This window comes from Astyanax mexicanus, chromosome 12 (genome assembly GCF_023375975.1).
Source record: "Astyanax mexicanus isolate ESR-SI-001 chromosome 12, AstMex3_surface, whole genome shotgun sequence".
Classification (NCBI taxonomy): domain Eukaryota; kingdom Metazoa; phylum Chordata; class Actinopteri; order Characiformes; family Acestrorhamphidae; genus Astyanax; species Astyanax mexicanus.
The window spans coordinates 26,552,785-26,571,271 of record NC_064419.1 but is presented as its reverse complement, the minus strand read 5'-3'; the positions used below and the strand labels follow the sequence as shown (position 1 = coordinate 26,571,271).

General features: G+C 36.9%; 1 protein-coding gene across 1 annotated transcript in view; it reads right to left on the bottom strand.

Annotated features, from left to right (window-relative positions):
* The window catches only part of bin3 (bridging integrator 3), an 82,603-nt gene that overhangs the window by 24,150 nt on the left and 39,966 nt on the right, over nt 1-18,487 (bottom strand). Inside the window, exon 6 of the mRNA XM_007235483.4 lies at nt 14,638-14,678. Coding sequence (XP_007235545.1) covers nt 14,638-14,678 — 41 coding nt within the window. The remainder of the gene's footprint in view (nt 1-14,637; nt 14,679-18,487) is intronic.

Sequence of the window (18,487 nt, the reverse complement as noted above, 5' to 3'; positions counted from 1 at the left end):
AACAACTACAAAAAAAAAAAAAACATACACATAACAACCTTTCTATTATTTGAGCTGGTTGAGATGAGAGAGAGAGAGAGACTGAGCCTGTACCGGGGATGGGAAAACCTGGAGGGAGAAGGGAAGAATATGGACGCGGTGGGTCAACGTGCTGTCAAAATGACTTTCAGATGTGTGCGATCGTTTGCTGAGGCAAATTCATGCAGGGGCTCATCACTCACTATATCACTATCTCTCTCACTATCTCAAACATCTATTCTTGTTGTGGAATGTTTTACAGAGTTAAACAGTAAATAAGTCTCAGACTGAGAACAGTTTTAAAATGCATTTAAATGTATTTAATGAATTAATGTAGACCATTAGAGCAACTGCAGCTTTACCATAATTTAAGAAAGATTTCAAATATATCAGTTAAAATCAGTTAAAAAGGAATGAAAAATGCAAACACTCTTATTTGTGTGTATGGATATTAATTGCTGATGTTCACTACTAGAGCTGATGTTAGCTAAATGTTCACTACTCTAGGTGATGTTAGCTTTTCTTGTCTTTATGGTTTACGTGCTTTGCAGCGCTGTAAACACACAGACCAATCACGTGTGCTGTAAGATTACCTCACGCTCTCCTCTTCCAATCAGATCTGTGCAGATGCGGGAGCGCGGATTACGCACAGGCAAAGTGCGCAGTGAGAAGTTGCAGTCAGAGAATAGAGTGAGAAAGGCTAATTCAGATGGTGCGCACCACAAAAAGAAATATTACATTTTTAAAACATACTTAAAGTAATAATATTAAATAAAATAAACTGCTGTTTTGAACCAAATCTGATATTTAATTATTATTTAATTAAGCTTATTTTCAATACTACTCTAGCTGATATTCCTTAAGAAACTGACAGCTATTTACTACTCTAGGTGTTGTAGATGTTTACTATTGCTGATGTTAGTTAGATGTTCTCTACTAGATATGATTGCTCTATTTTCAATACTACTCTAGCTGATATTCTTAAGAAACTGACTGCTATAACTGATGCTAGCCACATGTTTACCACTCTAGGTGTTGTAGATGTTTGTTGTAGTTGATGTTAACTAGATGTTTTCTACTAGATATGATTGCTCTATGTTCAATACTACTCTTATCTTATACTCTTGGGAAACTGACTACTCTAACTGATGTCGGCCACATGTTCACTCCTCTAGTTGATATTCAACATTGACTACTAATACTGATTTTAGCCATATGTTTACTACCTTGGGTGTTGTAGATGTTTGCTGTAGCTGATTTTAGCTAGATGTTCTTGACTACAGATGATTGCTCTATGTTTAATATTTGTTAAGACATTGACAACTCTGACATCTGATTTTAGCCAGAGTTTTATTACTCTAGGTGTTGTAGATGTTTACTATAGCTAATGTTAGCTAGATGTTCCCTACTCTAGCTGATGTTGGCCAGATCTTGACTACTCAGTGTCCAATGGTTTATGTTACTATTCAAGTGGACATACACTGGATTGAAACCTAAAAATTGGGAATTTGATAGCTTAACCCTTTCCAATATCTTGAATTTGTAGCTAACAGCACGTCCAAGCAGTCAAAAACCTTGTTAGAACAATATAAATTTTTTTGGAAGTTAGAGTGTGATGATTTACTTAACTGGCTATAATCTTCATTACTTATTAACTACACTATCCTCACTAACATTAGCTAATGCAAAACTAAGAAATTAAAACATCAGTCAAAAAAAATGTTGGTTTATCAGCTACATTTGGGGTGGGGAGTAAAACTTAGCAAAATTAATGTTTTCCGAGCCAAAACGTGAAGTAGTGTGTTATTTTAAAAACAAGTGCTGCAACAAAACTGCAACAAAAACAGGAAAAACACAAGGTGAGAGTCATCCTGCTATTATGTGTATTTAACAACTGGCTCTTCTAGTGACACAGAAGTTATTTCTAAGGTGGTGATGTAAGTCTAATGACAAGTCCCTGACAATAAGGGACAGAGGAAGAGGCTGGATAAACCCTGAGCGAGTGATGCCAGAGAAATGTGTAGTTTAGAAATGACTGACTGCCCGAGAGAGTTCAGTAGTTTCAACCACAAACCAGAGAGAGGGAGTGTAATATAAACACACTTCATTTCCTAACCAGGAGAGACAGAAGTGCTCACCTACATATAGAACAGGCAAGAGACAACGACCCAGAGTGAAAGAAGGGAAGAGAGAAAGAGAGATATGACAGACCGAAAATCAAAAGAGAGAGTGCAGAGAACGAAGATAAAGAGGAGAGAGAATAGGGAGACAGGGAGAGAACAAAGAAGAAAGTGTAAAAGAGAACGAGAGAAAAACTGATAAAAAGAGAAAACATGTGAGCCAGACAGAAGGAATGAAGAAATGTGTGAGGCAGCAAATGGCAGAAAGAGTCACAAGAGTCAGATTTTGAAAAATATAGAGAGAAAGTTAGAAACTAAGAAAATTAGAGAGAAAGAAAATAAGCGGGACAGAGAACCTGCAAGAGTGAGAGAAAAAGAAAGAAAAGAAAAAGACAAAACATGAAAGAAAGCAAGAGAGAGACAATCAGACAGAGTGAGAGAACAAGTGAGAGAGACACAAGGCCAATAAAAGAATGAGTGAGAGTGACAAAAAATTAGAGATTAAGTTAGTAAAAGAGAGCGAGATAGACAGAGAGAAAGAGAATTAGAGATTAAGTTAGTGACTAAATGAGTGAGATAGACAGAAAGAGTAGAGATAGAATTAGTGAGACAAAGAGAGTGAGAAATAGAGATACAGTTAGTGAGTGAGACAGAAAGAGAAATAGAGATAGTGAGACAAAGAGAGAGAAATAAAGATAGAGTTAGTGAGACAAAGAGATAGAGAAATAGAGAGTTAATGAGTGAGACAAAGAGAAATAGAGATAGAAATAGAGATAGTGAGTGAGACAGAAAGAGAAATAGAGACAGAAATAGAGATAGTGAGTGAGACAGAAAGAGAAACAGAGATAGAAATAGTTAGTGAGTGAGACAGAAGAAAGAGAGAATTGGAGATAGAGTGAGTGAGAGACAGAGAAAGAGAGAGAGAGAATTGAAGATTGTAAGTGAGCGACAGAGTGAGAGAGAAATAGAGGAAGAGATAGTGAATAAGTAAGTGAGGCAGAGATAGAGGGAGGGAGAGGAAGAGAGTTAGTGAATTAGTGAGTGGGATAGACAGAGAGAGAAAGACAGAGAGAGGTAGAGGTAGTTAGTGAATAAGTAAGTGAGACAAACAGATAGAGAAGTAGAGATAGAGTCAGTAAATTAGCGAGTGAATGAGAGAAAGAGAGAGAAAGAGAGAGAGAATTAGTGAAATAGACAGAGGGAGTAGGGATAGAGTTAGTGAGTGAGAGAGAGAGAGAGAGGGAAAGAGAGGGAAAGAGAGAAAGGGGTAGAGATAGGTAGAGAGAGAGAGATAGAGGTAGAGAGAGCTGGGTGCAGCACAGTGGGTGGTGTTTGAGGATCTGATTGTGGGAGCGGTTCAGTTTTATCGTTGTGTCGTCGTCACCGGGCGAGGCCTCGCTGCCCACTCTCTCTATTAATACTCCACCTTAACTCACCACTGGGTCAGGAGGACATGCTCCCTCTCTCTCTCTCTCTCTCTCTCTCTCAGCTGACTTGATCATATCGTATATCTGTATAGTATAGCATGTCCACACATATCTATTCAATATAAATACATTTTACTTTAACATATTACGCTGCCTGCCAACTACTGTCTACTATCATTAAACTAGACTGCATGATCAGATGATTTGTTTGTGATGAACATTATTTTAAATAAAGACACATTAGATCATAATCTGTCTAATAGAGTCAGACTCTCTCAGTTATTATAAGCTCTTTTAACACCTTAATCAAAGTGAAATTCCTGAATAAAACTATAATTTGGCAGCTTACCGTTATCCAATATCTACACACACAAGCACACACATTAAACCTTCATAATGCAGCACTGTATAAATAAAAACTCTCTAGAATGGAACAAATGTTTAAATACACTCTAAATGTAGGCTCCCTTTTACTGAAATAACATTATCATAAATTCAACTAAAAACATTTAAATTAATATAAAAAATATGTAAAGAACTGAACAGAAAAAAAGCTACAAATCAAATGTAAAAAAATAAAATAATAAACTCTTCAACCCCCAAAAAGTTTAAAAATAAAATAAAAATAGTATAATTGTGTGAAAAAAGTATAAATGTAATTCAAGAAATTAAGTAAGAATTAATGTAAAAATAAAAGGTTTGTAAAATGTTTAGAAAATAAAACAATCAAAATGATATAAAATAGTATCAATATAAATAAACTGGTTACAATAATATGTATAAACACAAATATCTAAAAAATGATCTGACAAATTAACAAGAAATAAACAAATAGACAAAAAATTATGAAAAAAAGTGTTACAATACGAAATTATATATACAGCTCTAGAAAAAAATTGTTTCTGAATCAGTTTCTCTGATTTTGCTATTTATAGATACATGTTTGAGTAAAAAGAAAAGTTGTTTTATTCTATAAACTACAGACAACATTTCTCCCAAATTCCAAATAAAAATAGTCATTTAGAGCGTTTAATGTAAAGAAAACAAGTTCATATTCATAAAGTTTTAAAATATTTATCAATCAATATTTAGTGAAATAACCCTGGTTTTTAATCACAGTTTTCATGCGCCTTGGCATGTTCACCTCCACCAGTTTTACACACTGCTTTTGAATAACTTGCCACTATGCCACACCCCTTGCAGGCAGCCAAAGCAGTTCAGCTTGGTTTGATGCCTTATGAAGCATCCATCTTTCTCTTGATTAAATTTGGTAAAATAAAAAAAATAATAATAATTTTTAAGTTGCATTTTATTATTTTTTCCTGTGTATATGGATGTCACTAGTCTGTTTGAGTGCCTTTAGTCTCTCTCATTCTAACTACTGTTCATTATAAACATTTAGTACTAATCTAACCACACTAACAACTGACACACTAACCACCTTTACATTACGTAAGCATACAAACACACCGTCTCTCTCCCACACACACACACACACACACACACACACACACACACGTTGAGCAACATGTGGCCAGATGACTACATTCTCCCGCACAGGCCGCACCTCACACGCTCTAGATACTGTCTCTTACACAGGAACCTCCCACCATGCATCTTCAATTAACCCCTTCATGCCACACACAAACACACCAAAAAATACACACACACAACTTATAGAACTATATGGCCAAAAATATGTGGACATCCAAGCGTGTCTGCTTGCTTCCAAAATCTCATTCCAAGAGCATTCAAATGGATTTGGTCTCCCAGCTGCTACAAAAGCCTCCACTCTTCTTTAAGAGCACTAGATCAAGAACGAATGCTGGAATTCACTTTTATTCTCATCATCTCTGGGCTCTGAGGCAAATGGGACGGACCTTCACAAAGTCAAAACATATGGCTGCTGTCCAATTTTTAAAAATGTCTTGACTAGAGGGGCCGAGTGGTCCAGCGCTGCCACTATGAGAGGGAGGTCAAAGGTTCGAACCCGGCTCATGCAGCTTTGCCATCAAGCTGCAGGCACTCAGAGGGAGCAAAATTGGCCCTGCTCCCTCCGGGTGTGTAGATTGCGCTCTCTCCCAACATCACTCGTAGGGTGATGCCCGCAGCACAGGGCATCTGTGAGCCGATGTAGCGCTGGCTGCTCGGAAATGCTGCATCAGCAGCAGTTAGAAAAGAAGCGGTGGTTGATTTCACATGTATCGGAGGAAGCATGTGTTAGTCTTCACCCTCCTGGTGTGTTGTGGCATTACTAGTGATAAGGGGAGTCCTAGTGAGTGGGTTGGGTAATTGGCCGTGTAAATTGGGGAGAAAATAGAAAAAATTAGAGAAGAAAAAAAAAGTCTTGACTAACGGACCAATAGAAATTCTCCAGAATAACTTAAATTTCAACAGAAGACAATGTAAAATGTTTAAGATGTTTTTTTTTCTTTCGTCCCTTATAAGTTGATGTGTTGGTGATGGATGTTTTTCATTGGACAGTGACAATAAAGTGGTCAGATGAATCAGTATTCCAGATCTTTAGTGTAAAATATTGACTCCAAGGGCTCCAGACCAAAAAAACTTTTTTTTTTTTTTTTTTTAAACCAAAAGTTTAAAAGCCAGGGTCTGTTATGGTATGGGGAAGCCAGTACACTTCTGGGATGCAGCATTAATGCAAAAAAAACACATGCTGCACACATTACAAACTGGCCTGAAAATGGTTAAATGTGTGGAGAATTTTAAGCAAGAAACGAAATAATCAAACAATCTCTTACTGTTATACACATTACTTAGTTTGCACAAAGAATGAGACAAAATAACATATAACATATAGTTATATTTAATCGCTTGATATTATTGGGCCAAAAATGTATTTGAAGTGTTTAAGTGTAAGAAAGAATAGCAACATTACAATTGGATAAATGCTGTACTGTCCCAATGTGTGGCAGGAATTAAAGGCAAGAATGGATGTATATTAACAAAAATGAGTATGAACACTTTGGTTTATACTGTCAATGTAAATGTAGGAAACACTGCAGGTTTTGTTTGTTGGTTTGTTTTGAATTTTTCATACTGTTTAAACAGTATCATTTCATTCTGTTGTGTAATCAATTGAAATCTAACCTTAACAAAAGAATAACAATGTTTTTCTTAAATTGCTTTCCAAGGTCAGGCCTAATTTGTTCTACAGTAGCTTAGTTTACACCAGTCAGGTCCAGCTCAGTCCATATAAAAGAGGTGGGGCTGCATTCTGGCTCTGTTTTGCCCAAAACTGCTGCATTTCTAAGTAACTGTCGATATGGAGAGTTATATAGTTGTTTTTCCTGGAAAAGAGAAATCTAAAAACATGCAGACTACAATCTAGGGCTAGACTGGTTCAACCCGAACAGGGCACAGCCTGTCTGACTCGACAAAAACACAAACACACACACACACACACAAAAAAAATACACACGTTCAACTTGTAATGATGTGTCTTGATGCTCTCTTGATGTTTCTCTGGACATCCCTGAGTCTGGGCAAATTCAGCAACACACACATACATGTTCAGACACACACTCACTGACCGGTCAGCTGTATAATTTTACACCCGTCTAGGCTGACTGAGGGCGTGGTGGCTGGTCAGAGGGGCGGATCGAAATAGCAGTCGGCTAAAGGAGAACACCAGGACACACACACACACACACACACACACACACATACCACCACACACACACACTCAAAAATTGGGTTTTGTCAGCCAAACCCAAGTCTGGACGAACTGACCGCTACAGCTAACTCCTGCAACGAGCCAAGGGAGGAGTAAAGACTGTGTGTGTGTCTTTCTGCACTTATGAAGTGAACTTTACAGAGAAACAGTTAAGCCTGGGAGACTGAGCCTCACTTACATATATATACACATTTCTTTCACTTGTCTAATTTTCAAAACTAGAGAATCCAAACAAAATGAAAAATTTATAGAGTTTGATTTATTGTCACTTTTGCAGTAATGAATAAATAAAACCTACCAGATTCAGGCGCACCTGAATATAAGGTGCATTATGCGGCACCAGTAAGGAACAGGGGTTTCACCATTTATTCCTTCTAATTCAGCAAAGCTAGAAAGCAGCAGAAAGCAGCAAAGCTAAACTAAGTAAACAAAACAGTAATTCTTAAAAACTCAAACGAGTGCTGGGCGTTAATCTTCAAAGATTTCTCTCCTAAAAAACTTAGATTTCCAGATTTCCACTAAGGCTGGCTGCAGCAGCATTAGCACTAGCCACAGTAAGCAGCTAATGCCACCTAACAGCGCTACACGGAGGAATTCTGAGTGTTCCGGTAAGGCAGGACAATATTAGCTAGCAGTTCGTCCCATGTAGTTTGTTTTAACACAGTAAACATGCAGGCAACAGGCCAATAATACTCACCTCTGAACATGGAAAGAGCTAATGCTTTGTGCGGTTAGAGGTTAATGCTAATGCAGCTCCAGCAGTTCTAGCCAGGGTTAGCACCAGGCTACAGGCCGATATCACTTCTGTCTGAGCTTTGAAAGCGCTAATGCTTATAGTTTGCAGCTAAAGTTAAAGCTAATATTGCTCCGAGTAGTGGTGCTGGAGAACTAAAATGATAAAGCTGATAAACCAACAAAGCACAACCCATTTATCCCAGAAATGCTATCCCAATTATGAATTCACTATATTAGAGCTATTCCAGTCAAAAGTGTACCTCAGCACTGCTACTAAAATCACTTACTAAAATTTATACAGAGAAAGGAAGTTTACCTTTGGTAAACTAAAAAATGTTAAGGCTAATTTAGGTAAACTAGCCTTTCTATCCTAGCCCTGTCCAACTTGAATGTTTCAGCTGCCAAGAGAGAGGAAGTAGTGTGGGCCTGCTGCTGCCACTTAAAAGAAAAAACTCTAAAGCAAATCACTGAGATAGGACATACAATAAACAAGTCATTGTTCAGTATATAGTATAAATTAATTTGTCTTTTTACTGCCTAGAGTTCTGACAAAAAATCCATTGACTGTTACCATACTATAAACGTGTTTTCTGTAAGAATGGGAGAAAATAATGCCAGAAACACTTAAATCATAATGTTTTCATTTTTGAATAAAGGAATGGCAAAATTACAAAACAGAAAATGCTTTACCATTGCAATTTTATATGCCTGAAATACAAGATTGGATGTATATAAAAAGAAATGTGTGATTAGACGAAATATAAAAAATATATATTTATATATATAATATTTGATACTGAGATAAAAAAAAATAAAGTCAAACAAACAACAATGTTTTCCCTTGTAAAAATAATTTTAGTGTCAGACTAAAAGCATGGCAACAATCCTAACCATGACGAGTTCATTAAAAGATCCTTTTTATTCAGACTTACTTCCTTCATCTTTCTTAAGGTCCATTTTAAAATAAACACAAAGTGAGAAAACACACCGCCATTATCCTGTGAACCCTATCAAGCAAAGGTTCCTCTGACACCTTTTACAACAAAAACCCAAGGAAGAAAAATCAAAGACAGCTTCACTAATGCACACAGTGGAGCGATCCAGCGCGCTGCTCCGGTCTATAGCATGGAGTGTTCAATTGAATCTTCCTCAATTGAACAGAGAGAGAGAGAGAGGGACGACAGAGCAGGGGAAGTTAGTTAGCGGATAAATGAATCGTTGCATTAAGAGATTCTGATGGCTGAACAGATGGCTAATTCCATTAGGAGATCCGACACCTTTTTTCTTAAAGCTCGCATTAAAAATGTCATTTGAATACATGAACGAGCGGACAATAAATAAATAAAGAATAGGAGCACAAACGCGCGTCCAGTCCTTCGTACACTAATGGAATCTCAGATTTCATTGTATCTTAGCATATGGTTAGTTAAGTGCATTTTGGCTGGGCTGGAAACAAAGCCGACGCCGCAGGTATTCCGCCAGGAGCTGAGGGGTCACGCTGGCTGAATAAAACTTTCATTTATTTATTTATTTATTTAAGCTGGACTCCAGCACTCCTGTGTTTGGATCTGCTCATTTAAACTTAGCGTTTTAAAAAGTAAAAAAAAATTAGAGCAGTACAGAATTCAGCTTACAATTGAATTTTTATTCATAACAAAAATCTGAGACTTTAATTCTACTGCTAAAGATAAATAATAAAGTAAAGCATAGAAACCCTGAAACACTGTTTACACTAACATGCCACATGTGATGGGACAGGACTAAGAATGTCCCAAGACATTTGCTTTAAAATTCTATAAAATCTAAAGTACGCTGCAGTGACCTGTGGGATGTGTGTATGTGTGTGTTAGGGCGTGAGAGAATGTGAATTTGAGACAGGTGCCGCCTATTATGATAATTTCCACCCACTGCTTGGTCTACTGTGGGTGGTAACGCCCTCTGTTGGGTATTTCCAATATCAAATGTCCGCACAACTCTGGAAATGGAATGTCCCATTCACTAGACACTCACCTCCAGGCCTTGCTCACACTGGTCATTTACACTGCATTGACATGAGCACATTGGCCAGTGTTCAGCCTCACTCACAAGATAACACCTCACAACGCTCCCAAGCCAAAGCAGTAATTTCTGATATATACTTCTGGTTACTCATGCATGACTAAGCACATGTACTCTGTAGTAACACAACAGGTTATTTACGGAATAAAATGAAATATCGCTTATATATGTTGTGGATTATCTGACAACCATAAGCTTCTGGTAACAAAATTATTGGGCGAAAATTATTCTGTAACAAAAACATTTTTTTGTTTTTGTTAAAAGAGCTACTGATTATTATGGTTCTTCAAATAATGCAACGTTGTTATATATTTAAAATTGTGCAACAATCTTTTAAAATCAGCATTTTTTTCTTTTGTTCTTCACTTTTTGACATAATGGACAATGTAAATATGTCAACTGTTCTTTGCATTGTGGCTTAAATTAATGATAAATTGGAAAAGAAATGCTGCAAACTGACTTAAAAAATCTTGTAAAAATCCTGTGAAAGTTAAGCAGAATGTTACCTTCTCCTGCTACTAAAGCTACTATTTAGTTTTTCTCTGTATATTTATTTAGATATATATTTTAAAATGTAAAAATTTCTCTTTTTTTAATATTTGATATTCAATTTTTTTTTAATCTTATAATAAAAATAAAAGACAAGGTAAAATTTAATGTATTTTTTTTTATTATTATTATGATGTTTATCAAAGCCTTTCACTGCTAGTTGAGTTGTTTTTTTTACTATTTTAATTTTTTTTTATTAAAATGGCACACATTAAAAAGCTGTGATATAATAAAATGTGCAGAAAATGCACAGCATATCTTCGCTGTCCAAAAAAAAAAAAAAAAAAAAAAAATCATCTCCAAAATGGTAACTTTACAGGAGAGAGAAAAAACTGTCTAACTTTCAATGGAAGTCAATGTAAAAAAAAAAAAAAAAAAAAGTTTATTTCAGGCCATTTTGGAGAATTTCTATTGGTCTATTGAACAAGAAATTCTAATTATGTAGTAAACAAAAAATCTACAAAAACATATATTTTAATATAAGCGACTATATGCTACATTTGTTTGCTGTAGACAATATTTTCTTTTCTCGTTACTTAAAAATTTATCAACAATATGTATTTTACTGGAGTGACAACAGTCAAATCTCAGGACCAGTAACATTAGAAAGTGTATTTTACTCAGATACATGTTTTTCTATGCACATCGACAATTCAATATAATTTATGTACACACATATACAGTAACTAGTAGCTTGAATTTAATGATTAATTCTCAGGAAATGGCTTTTACTTCCTGTTCTTGTCCCAGAATTAATTTAATGCTCAACCTTTGCCTTTAAACACAATCACTCCTAAATAATATTGGGATCTACTGGTTTGTGTGTGTGTGTTTGCATTTGTGTTCCTGGGCTGCTCCTGCTCTCTGAAGCCTCTCCTATGGCCCTGGCATTTGTCAGTGAGTAAGTTTGTATGTGTGTGTGTCTCTGTGTGTGTGTGTGTGTGTGTGTGTGTGTGTGTGTGTGTGTGTGTGTGTCTTTGTGTGTAACTCTGGGCTTGGGGCCATGCTAAGAGCCTACACACATGTCCGCCACACACCCACTAGCTAAAGGAAATGAGAACCATTCCATCCTGCCACTGGACACACACACACACACTCAAGCAGAGTCATAGCTTAGAGAACACACAACAGGCGACAAAGCTTTTCTTATGTGGATACAGATCTAAAAATTGGTAGAGAACAACTCTTTAAATAACACACACACACACACACAGACACACACACAGACACAGACACACACACACACACACACACACACAGACACACACACACAGACACACACACAAAGACACACGAATATAAGTGCATTTAAAGATAAATTACGTTTTGAAAGATAATGTACATGAATGCATGTGTATCTGCATACTATCTGTTGATGGATAGAATGTACTTTATTAGCTTATAAATACACTTGCACAAATGTATGCAAGTTTTATTATAGGCTCACAAGAATATTTGTTTGTATATATGTATATATTTGAATGTATTCAGCAGAGCTACACTTGTGCTATGTAATTAAATGTAAAAAAATTTATCTAATATTTTACATTGTCTTTTATTTTTATTGCCTTTATTTATTTATTTTTTGTACTGTTAACTTTTTGAATTAAAATACAACAGACAGAGAGGGAGACAATGAAAAGCTTTTAATAAAATGTGCAAAAAATGCCATATATGTGCTATACTTGTCTACTGTAGACGATTTTTTTCTTTACTTAGAAAATCAACTGGGGTTTTCAAACTGTTGCACAAGTTATAGTCATACAGTCATATACAGTCTTGAGCAAATATAATAATACCCCTTTTATTAATGTCACGACCTTTTTTTAATAAATCTTTTTACAATAGAGAATATATATAATATTTATATATTAAACAATTTAATAAGTAAAGGGATTAATAAATTACTACCCTTTATTTAAGTTGTTAGTTCTGATTTTGAAGGGGTTTCCTGAACATTTCTGTCCTGACAGACACACACACACACACACACACACATAGAAAGAGAGAAAGAGAGAGAGAGAGAGAGGAGTGGAGCAGAGCAGAGGCGTTTGTAAGGAGTGTCTGTGCTCCCACTCCCCTGCCTGTCCGCTCGTTTAAGGTCTGCTTCCTGTTCCGGCCCCTCCCACGAGAGAGAGGGGGGGGGGGGTGGAGAGATGGAATAGCACTCACGGGGGCGACAGAGGAGCGGAGGGGCGGACAGCCAAATAAACTTTCCTGCAGATCCTCTCTTTCATTCACTCGCTCGCTCAGCCCGTCACACACGGCCGGGACAGAGTCACAGAGGCCAAATCTCTCTTTCTCTCTCTCTCTCTCTCTCTCTTTCTCTCTCTCACACACACGCACACACATACATGTATGCACACACGCACACACACACACACACACACACACACACAACACAGTAAGAGAGGACTTTTTGTGAAAGTTCTTTTCTTCAGGAAGGTTTTGTTCAGTTCAATTACCAGCTTTTCAGATCACAGTGATGTAAAACCACTACTTATTGTATGAATACTATTTCTATTTATTTTAATATTAGTGTTTTACTAAGTATATAAACACTTCAGTCTAGATAACATCATGTTCTAGTGTAATCTTCACAGGGGGCTAGAACTTTTCTGCACAGTACTGTATTTCCTTACAATTTTAAGAAAATCTATTCAAAACTAGAGCAGCATTGTATATATTAAAGAAACACAATGATGAAACCTTATTGAAACAGAACCAGATAAAGAAGCCAACCTGAATACAAATGTAATTAATGGATTCCCAATGTACCCAATTAACACTCTTGAAAAACTGACAAAGCAATTCTGCTCAACCAGTGCTGTTGATCGGTTATTACTGAATCAAATTTGTACAGTGTGTAAGAGTTCACAAAAACTGCCATTACATATTTGTGGATGTCAGCTTGGGGTAAAAGGAGTGTAATGGAGAGGGGGGAACAAAAAGGAGAGAGAGAGAGGCAAAAAATAATTATAGGAAAATACATTATGTATAAGTGATGGTAAGTAATTAAAAAAAACTGTTGTAATTTGTGTGAAATGTTTTTTTTTTTCATATGCAGTATTATTGATTATTATACCAAAAATAAATGAATAAATAAATAATACATTTCTTCAATAAAGGATTTTTTCAACCTTAAAAGACGTAAAGAGGGTATAAAACATCAATCTTTGTTATTTATTTGTTATCAATCTATGTCATTTCTGCACATATTTATTTATTTGATCAGAATAGCTTGTTATTTTTTAAAGATATTGTCCAGGCCTAGTGTAATACGTCTTACGGTGCTGTGGGATGTTTTACTAAATCCAGTTTGAGAGCTTCTTCCCAAAATTTATGTGCAAATTCAAATTCCAATTTCCATTTTTTTTTTTTTTATAAAAAAATACAGGGAGAAAATTGACAATTATGAACAGTGTTGATATATTTTGTGCAGAGTCCAAATTGCAAAGTTATGCAGCAAGACCAAAGAAGAAGAAGAAGAAGAACAACAACTACGTGCTTGAACCCTAAAAATAATGGAGATACACTTTTGTTCTCACAGCAAAAAGTGTGATGCTTGGGGTGTGTGAGGTGGATAAAAAATAAGATGTGTAAAAAGACTTTTGAAAATCCAAAGTCGATGTAAAACACAATAAAATAAGACCCTAAATTAGTTTAGAAGTTAAGAAGTAGTTTGGTGGGAGAGCACTGCGATGGACCTCTGCCTCACTTCACTTCCAGTCTTCCAGCTACATCATGTGATCTCATGAGTCTGCAGTGTAAGGGGTTTCTACTGTTTTTGTGTGCGAGTAATGCAGTTTGAGTTCACAATTTTTCACTATGTTAATGTGTTTATCATAAAAACTCATATTACAATAACAACAAATATCCAATTTATCTTACATTAAAAAAAAAAAAAAAAAAAAAAAAACTCTAGACTTTTAAGACTTTCCAAAAGATCTAAAACATTAATGCAACAACCTTTAAGGTCAGGCGAAAAATGTAGAGTGATGAAGACCAGAGAGCAGACACAAAAACAAATACTCACTTTTTCAGAGGGTCAATCACAGTCTTCTGAATCTGATTGACCTAAAACAAAAGAGAAGCACTGCGATTAACAAGAGAAGAAATAAAGTAAACACATCAAACTGGAAGTAAGAAAAAAAAGTGTGCAAATGCTGACTGGCAACCTTCATAACAAATTACATTGATCATTAAGTTGAAGAAAAACAAGCAGCACAACAAAACAAGGGGAAGAAAATTAATAATAATCTACTTGAGTGAAGCTAATTGGTAGCAGGATACAACATAGCCTCCACAATATCAACAATTGTCTTGCCTCCCCTGCCGGAGCAGCGCGGAGATCAAGCTCAATCTCTTCCTCCAAAAGAGGGATAAGAAAGGTGGGAGAGCAACTTCGGTGACGTCACCTCTTTATTGTGCTGCAGCCCCGAGGAGACAGACGAGCAACGTGAATATTCATCAAGCGCGGAATACAAAAGGACGGAACCGTCGGGGGACGAGACATGAAAGCGAAGCCCGGCCGGGTTTGCGAGCGCGAGGAGAGGGTGGGACGCCCCTACAAGATGAAAGTTCTTTGCAAACAAACATTTTTAACAATAACAGTTTATATTCCCCTCGTTCTCCTGCATCGCACGCCAGAGCTGAGGGGAGAGGATGGAGGGAACGGAGGAAAGGAGAAGAGGAGGAGGAGGAGAAGAAGAGAAGGAGGGTGGTTTGAATTTAATAGGTGAAATAAAGAAGAAGAAAAAAAATAAAACAAAAAGAAAAGTGTCTGACTCGAGCCTCAGGCCTCGGCCCACCAAAGTCTCAAAGTGAAGTTGGCTGACAATTAAATTCATAACATTTTCAAGAGTGATTTACATTGCAGATTCGATATGTCAGGACGTACCACAGGACGCGGCTGGCTGACAGAATGCAGAACGCTAACGTACCCTGGCAAAATAACACGAGCAAAGAGCAAACGGAGAACTTTAAACAGAGGAAGCCAGACACAGGCTGACAGGCCTGTCAAAGAAGCGTAAGCTCCGGAACTTAATGAACAACTCATTCTCTATAGAGATGCGAGTCAGTCAAGAGAACCCAAAAAAAAAAAGACATATCAATTCTAATTATCAACAAACTGAACAAACTTTCTTTTCTTTATCTTCAATAATAATATGGTCCATCAATAACTAAGAATTAACATAATCAGACAAACATTCATGACCAGTAAACACTGTAAATACTGGTGTAGTTTAAACTCAAGCAATGTTCAAAAATCTTCTATAAGAGCAGATAATGACACAATGCTTGCACCCCTAGGATTTAGAGCTTAGATCAGGCCCAAAAAAACTCCAGCCCGACCCTACCCGAGCCCAAGCCGGCCCACCCCAAACACATAGCCCGAGGAAAGTGGTGGGAAATCCCGGGCCAGGGCGGACAGAGAATCTACACTCTTCTACAATAGACTCTTCTAAAAGACCCAGCAGGTTCTGGTGATTAACAAACAACATAATTTAGATTTTCCTTTTATAATCAGTGATAGAAATGATCCATTATTACAGGCTAAAAAAAATAGGTAGTAATACTTAAGAAAAAGAAGATGAGTTCAGAAACTGCTGTGGAATGTTTTCTAGTATGAATAAGGGCAGTGTAAAAATGTTGTTGCATAATTTGTGTTCTGTGTGTTCCATAACAACACTGTGCTTTTGCTCTAGTGACCGCCATTCACAATGTAAACTAAAGAGACAGATGTTCAACTTTGATCCAAGTAACCAACGTTTATAGAAATTGACATGATCTAAATTAATTTTAGATGATTTTAGATAAGTATTACCTGGATGACTTGGTAATTAACAATGATCATGCACACCAAATTACCTGCACTTATTCAGAAGGTGGTAAATTAAGATTTACTGGCCCATGAAAAACATTCACTCAAAATGTGGGCCTAACGCTGCATTTACACTGTTCCGTCACGTCAGTGCACACGGAATCACTGCCCCCCTCCAACTGCTCGTATGTGGGCATTACAAAGGTTTCCTGTGTGATCCAACTGAATTGTTTTTATTTTATACAAGATTTATTTCCTATAAACTAATAAATATAAATGTATATTTATAAATACAAATGTTTGATTGTGCTTCATAACTGTTAAATGAGCAGGCTACAAAAGCAAAATTTTTCAATGTAATTATATATTAATATTTTCATAACCCATCAGAGACCCCAGCAATCTTGGCAGTCTTTCTGCACACTGTATTACTCTGATCAGAGTCCCTGTAAATCAGCCGGGACTGATCATAAAGGAGGAGGAGGCCTGAAACCGCAATGATTAGCTTTTCTACCATGCTTCTACAGAAAGGCTAAAACAGAACTGAAATATTTTCATGCACTGTGCTGAGGACATGTATCAGGCGAACACCTGCAGATTAATTTGTATAAAGTTCAGCTTGGCTGAAAATGAATGGGATGCATCGCTGTGTGTTGACGTGATGGAGCAGTATATATATATATATATATTTTTTTTTGCTTTTCACTAGTGTGGGCCTGGCAGTTCTGCTAATGTGCTTAGTGTTACCTGAGACACAACCCTTCCAAGCTGGGAGCAAATGCTTCTTTCTGGATGCCTAAAGAGAAAAATATTCAACGATGCTTCATACTAAATTAGACAATTGCAATAATCATGATACAACAACAACAGTTGTAACATTGAGACTATATACAACAGGGGTCCGCACTTAATTTTGCCCGGGGGCCAAAGAAATTGTGTTTTTGGAGAATGAAGCAGGTAAACCCAGGAAGAAAAGAAAAAATAAGTAACGCACCGCATCGCTCCTCACGCGGGATCGATTTTTTTTTCATTATCGTTCATTATAGTTTAAAACCCTACAGACCACATCTGGCCCACGGGCCGCCTATTGCCGACCCCTGATGAACAACATATTGGTACACCTGCTTATTTATGGTTTCTTCTAAAATCAAAGCTAATAAAAGTGATTTACTGTCCAGAAAAAGTGGTTTGTACCAGATACTACATGTTAGATTAGCAGTGCTGCTAGAATTTGATTGCATCCAGCAGCAAAAAAAGTACTGGATGGTTTGTAATTATTCCATTTCTTTAAGCTCCTTTAGCCATTCTTGGCATTAGCTATGGTGCCAATGTTTAATGTTCATGTGCTCTATTAGGTCCTGTTTTGTTGGCATACCATGTTAACATACTTAGCATCTTAAATGTACATAAGTGTAATAACTGGAGGAATGACATGCAACACTTCTGATGGTAGCCAAAATCATACTGTGTTATATATTTCTACAGTACTTCCCTACACTGAAACTTTTAACAGCCATACTTATCAGGGTCTGTGTTGTGGTCACTGTCTGTGTTTAACAGTACCAGAACATCACTATAGGCTCTTAAAATGGATAGTACACTATATCCAGGAGGACACTGGATATAGTGCAAAGCAATGTGAATATAGCAAGAAAAAAAAGGCAAAGACGAGAGAGGTTGACAGCTAAGCGCACAAGAGAGAGATAGCTAGCTAACGTAGAAGATGTCGAAAGCTGGTGGAGGGGTGTAGCGAGTATTCCATAAGGTAAGAGCAAAGCCTCAGGGCGTCGCTAAAGCACTAGCATCCGTGTGAATCAGAGGGCAGAGATCAGCCAGACTCTCTCTTTCTCTTGCTCTCGCTCTCTCTTACCCTTATACACACACACACATACACGTGTACACACACACACACAGCCCAAAAAAACCCACAAAACACACAAACCCTGAAAAATCGATACCCCCCTCTCCGCCGTCATGGCCGCCAGTCGTTAACCGCTAACCGCTCGGCTTTGTGGGCCTTAAAGCCTTTTAAACACCGACTTTAAAATATACACAATGTAGG